Genomic DNA, 5,539 nt, shown 5'->3' on the forward strand with positions numbered 1-5,539 from the left:
TTTAATTCTCTGTTTATATGAATGTTCACTGTTAGTTCACCATATTGTTCACTGTTGTTGTCATGTTAGTTCACCATGTTGTTCACTGTCATGCTCACTGCCATGTAATGTTAGTGTAATGTTTGTCATGTTCTAAACCATCATGCTAGGGACTTGATGAATCCCTAAATTCTTATTGTGTAGTACATTGATCATATTGCTTTAGAAGGCTAAACAAGTTTAGGAAAAACTTGAACTTAGTTCATCATCACCTCACTTTCACAATGTATGCCAAGTATACTTTGTAGTTAGGTTCATGAGCTGTTGATAAGCTGCAACTCAAGCTGAATTCATAATCCTTTGACTAGTTGTGCTGTAGAAAGACAATTAGTGCTTTGGAAAGAATACCATAGTTGTGTTTAACTTTCTATAGGAGAATACATAGTAGAAGTTAGAGTGAATTCAAACCCTAGTTCCCATCCATAATCTACTTCATTCTCATCCACAATTCCATCTTCAACTGTTTAGCTTTGTTTTCTTGTTTTGTATTGCTTTTGCCTTGTTGTTTCTTCCCTGCCCTGCAACTCTGTTGCTTTTCTGTTTTGCATTTTCTTCACTGCTTGAGCAGCTGCAGTACTGCTGCTGTAACCCTTGCTGCATTGCTGCCTTTTTCTTCTACTGCTGCAATTGCTGCTGCAGCACTTGTGCTGCTTTGCTTCCCCCTGCTGCTGCCTCCTGTCTCAGCTGCTGTTGCTGATGCCAAACTGCTGCAGCTCTTGCTCCTGCTGCTGCCTTCCTTTTCCTGCCTGCTGCTGCTGAGCCCAAAGCTCAGTTCACTTCCAAAAGCCTCTGAAGCCCAGTTAAGGCCAAAGCCTAGTTCACTACCAAACCCAAGTCACAAGTGAACTGTTAAGCCCAATTCACAGTTGAACTGTTGAGCCCAAAGCTCAAATCAGTTCACTGAAACCAAAGCCCATAGTCCACATTTCTGAGCCCAAGCTCAGTTCAATCCAATTCAAAATCATTCAAAGGCCCAAAGCACAATCATAACCCATTGGTTACCAAAATCCATTGGTACCCAAAGCCCAACAATAGCAAATTTAGGAACCCAATTAGCTAGAAAACTCCAAACACACCCGATCTCTGTGGATCGACCCGTACTTGCACGAGCTACAACTGACGACCGTGCACTTGCGGTATTACTGTAGGCCCCCGTTTCATTGCTTCATTTTTATACACATCTCCTGGCCCACCAGCAGGTACCTAATTATCTATGGGGAGAAGCTGTACGACACTCCACATACCTAATAAACAGGATACCTACGAAAGCTCTGAAAGACATGACTCCATATGAAAGTTTGCGAAAGAGAAAACCAAACATAGATCATTTAAGAGTGTTTGGTTGCAAAGCATACGCAAAAGTTGATTCTGCAACTCTTAAGAAACGGGATGATAGATCTCAGACTCTTGTGCATCTAGGAATTGATCCTGGATCCAAAGCTTACAGATTATTCAATCCAACAACGAAAAGAGTAATAGTGAGTCGAGATGTGGTATTCGATGAAAAAGCAAACTGGAACTGGAAAGAAACTAATGATGGACCAAGTAGGGATCCAGGAATGTTTCACATGAGATGGGGTTAAGTAATTGATGAAGGAGAAGGACCCATAATCATCAATACTAATGGAAACAATGATGTTAATCAAGAAGAAGAAGAGAATAATGAAAACACTGAGAATAACGAAGAAGAAGAAGAAGAAGAAGAAGAAGAAGAGGAGATCGATGAAATAACTCGACCCATTCCACTGCGAAAATCAACAAGACAGATATAAAATCCACAGTATCTGGAGGATTATGTTCTTCAAGCTGCAGAAGAATGTGAGATTATGATACTTTCTGTTAATGATGAACCAAGGAATTTTCAGGAAGCAAAGGTCTCGACTAAATGGACACAAGCATGTAGAGAAGAAATTATTTCAATCAACAGAAACAAGACTTGGTTTCTAGTTGATAAGACATGTGGGGTAAAAGTGATTGATCTTAAGTGGATTTTCAAAATAAAACGTAATGCTGATGGTATTGTCAAAAAATATAAGGCAAGACTTGTAGCTAAGGGATACGTTCAAGAATCAGGCATAGACTTTGATGAAGTTTTCGCACCAGTTGCTAGACTAGAGACAAATCGTCTCTTAATAGCATAAGCGACATCAAACTCATGGGAAATTCATCATTTAGACGTAAAGACGACATTCTTGCATGGCGAACTAAGTAAAGATGTGTATGTTGAACAACCAGAAGGTTTCGAAGTAAAGGGACAAGAACATAGAGTTTACAAGTTATCAAAAGCTCTATATGGTCTAAGACAAGCTCCTCGATCCTGGAATACAAAGTTAGATCAAATCTTAAGAGAAATCAGATTTGTTAAGTGCTCTAAAGAAACATCAGTATACAGAAGAGAAGAAAAGGGAACGCTTCTTGTGATTGCAGTCTATGTAGATGATCTATTTTTGACTGGAAACTCCCTTAAGGTGATCAATGAGTTCAAGAGAGAAATGTCATCAAAGTTTGAGATGTCATACCTCGGAAAACTCACTTATTACCTTGGCATAGAAGTCCATCAAGGAGTAGATGGGATTCAGATTAAACAAGAAGCTTATGCAAGGAGAATTCTGAAAGAAGCAGGACTTGAAACTTGTAATCCAACTAAGATACCAATGGAGTTTGGACTTAAAGTTTCAAAGGCACAAGAAGAAGCTAAGATTGATCCAACGAGTTATAGAAGAAATGTTGGATGCCTTAGATACTTGTTACACACAAGACCATACTTGGCTTTCTCTGTGGGAATAGCAAGCCGTTATATGCAGAGTCCACGCAAGTTTCATGGTGATGTAATAAAACAGATATTGAGATATCTAAGAGGAACAATCAGCTATGGATTGAAGTATGGCCGAGGAGGATCAAAAGGAATTGTTGGGTATAGTGACAGCAATCATAATATTGACCAAGATGATGGAAAAAGTACAACTGGTCATATATTTTATCTAGGAGAAGCAGCTATTACATGGTGTTCACAGAAGCAAGACAATGTAGCCCTCTCATCCTGTGAAGCTGAGTTTATGGATGCAACAGAAGCAGCTAAACAATCAATATGGCTTCAAGAACTGTTGGGTGAAATCAAAGGAAGAGAACCTGAAAAAGTTCTCATCAAGATTGATAATAAGTCTGCAATTTCACTCACTAAAAATCCAGTGTTTCATGGGAAGACGAAACACATTCACAAAAGGTATCATTTCATATGAGAATGTATCGAGAAGGAGATCATCAACGTTGAACACATACCAGGAACTGAGCAGAAAGCAGATATATTGACAAAGGCATTAGCTCGGATCAAGTTTGAAGAAATGAGACAACTGATTGGAGTACAAGATATGTCACGGGTAAGGTTGAAGCTTAACGGGGAGAATGTTGGTTAAACTTCAACATTAAGCCTAAGATAATCTCTAACAAGTTGGTTAGGATAAGAAAAGGAAATTGATGTAATCCTAAGGGAATCAGAAGTCATCTAGTTCTAAGAAAAGGAAAGACATGTAATAAGGTAATAGGATTAGGAAAAAGAATTCATAGTTCTATACATATATGATCACCAAAGTTGTGGTTGATCATATGAGCAAGATTAGAGCTTGTGTTTAGTTTTGAGAGATTTTCTAAACATCAATAAAGAGAGTTGTCTTCATATAAGCTAAGTTTTATCTTGCAGTTGCCATTACTTCTTGTGTTATATTTGTGCTAAAGTTTTTAGCATTTTCAAGATCCAAAACTTGAAGTAGTATTATGTTTTGGTATTGCAGTGGAGCTAGCGGATTACCCCGTGGATTGTTGACAAGAAGAGTACGAAGTGCGCAAGTTGAATTATTGAAGTAAAGGTTGTCATACCTTTTCGCCTGATCATTAAGATGGAGAGAATACCTCCGCAGCCTTCTACATGTATCAGTTCTCGAAGAATTTAACGTTATCCCATCATTGTGGTCATTATAAACATCACTGAAGTTCATCTCCTTCGCCTTTAACAAACAAAGATCCCGCATTAGATCATGCATCCGACATGCTTTTTTCCTCCATGGATTAGTATCTTTGTCGGGTTGAATCATACACCTTTGAATCAACTCTGCATAATATTGGTTCTTCCCTATGTCCTCCGGTGTTACTAGTGCATCTTCTTGCATGTGTAGTATGAAGCCCTCGGCAATCCACAGTTGGATCAATTTTTTTCTTGGAATTACATAGTCTTCTGGGGAAAGACTTAAGTAAAGAAAGCATGGCTTCAAGTGAACTGGCAGATCATTGTAGCTTAATTCGAGTATACCCATCACACCTCCATTTTTTCCTTTATTAATGTTTGAGGTGAAGTTTCTATTGACATATTCCCATTCCTTGATCTCTGCCCTCTTTGTTGCTAATATCCCTCCAAGAACACAGATCGCCAAGGGCAGACCTCCACATTTACGCACCATATCCTTTCCTAATTTCTCCAGATTTGTGGGGTAGCAAGCAACATCTCTCATATTCTTGGGAAATGCTTTCTTACAAAGTAATTCCCAGCTGTCTTCATCATTTAAAAGATGAGGTTCGAGTTGCAGGCTCCATGGATCTACTTGTGAAGCTACTTCTTTGTTTCGAGTGGTTAGCAATACTTTACTTCCTCTTTTCCCATTTGGAAAGGCAGGACTTAGCGTATTCCAGTCTTCGAAACTCCATAAATCATCCAAGACTACGAAGTATCGCTTATCTTGGAGGTACAAGTACAACTTTCCGACGAGATCTCTCATGCTCAGTTCTTTGATCCTGTTCAACTCATTGTCACCTAGATTCATCGATGTCTTTATTAATTGTAATAAAGAATCTCCCGGGTTAAATTGTTGAGATATAGAACTCCAAGCATGACAATCAAACCGACTCATAACAATATCATGTTTGTATATCTTCTTGGCTAAAGTTGTTTTTCCCAGACCTCCGACACCAACGATAGATACTACATAACGACGTTCATCATCTTTCATCAGTTCAGTCTGCAACGTCTTTGTATGCTCCTCCAAGCCGATAATGTCATGATCATCCTCAACATGTGGATAATGATTTCTCAGCTGTTGTTGTTGTATCATTTGGCTCGCTAAAGAACTTGAAGCTTCGCGTAAATTGTTTATTCCATATGTGACTCGACTATCAGAGACAACTTTGAGTCTAGACTGGATAGCTTGGATCTCCTTCCCAACCCTATGAAGATGTTTCAACCATCAAAGCCTTCTTAGTAATAAGATTAGTAGGAATTACCAATAGGTACTATTATGGTAGTCTTAGTTAATGGCAGGTCCACCCACTAAAGCCCAGTAACTAGAGGTCCATAATAAAAATAAAAAGAGGACATTGGACCAAATTTTTTATCCCCTGGTCCGGTACACGTGCGGGATGTCATAATCCACTTTTAAAAATACCCAAACTACCCATTCCCTGATAGTACATATATATTTATTAAAAAAAAATTACCATTTTTTCCAAAATCCGA

At 38.7% G+C, this 5,539-nt stretch overlaps 1 protein-coding gene across 1 annotated transcript; it reads right to left on the reverse strand.

Annotated features, from left to right (window-relative positions):
• Positions 1-3,725: 3,725 nt before the first annotated feature.
• LOC113329088 (disease resistance protein RPP8-like) lies at positions 3,726-5,138 on the reverse strand. The gene has a single exon (XM_026576060.1). It carries the CDS (start codon positions 5,136-5,138, stop codon positions 3,726-3,728), a length of 1,413 nt encoding a protein of 470 aa, XP_026431845.1.
• Between the last annotated feature and the right edge of the window lie 401 nt (positions 5,139-5,539).

Source organism: Papaver somniferum, unplaced genomic scaffold (assembly GCF_003573695.1).
Source record: "Papaver somniferum cultivar HN1 unplaced genomic scaffold, ASM357369v1 unplaced-scaffold_115, whole genome shotgun sequence".
Classification (NCBI taxonomy): Eukaryota; Viridiplantae; Streptophyta; class Magnoliopsida; order Ranunculales; family Papaveraceae; genus Papaver; species Papaver somniferum.

What these genes read in the sequence shown, in the direction of transcription:
- LOC113329088 (XM_026576060.1), bottom strand. Translation starts at nt 5,138, where the DNA reads ATGATACAACAACAACAGCTGAGAAATCATTATCCACATGTTGAGGAT.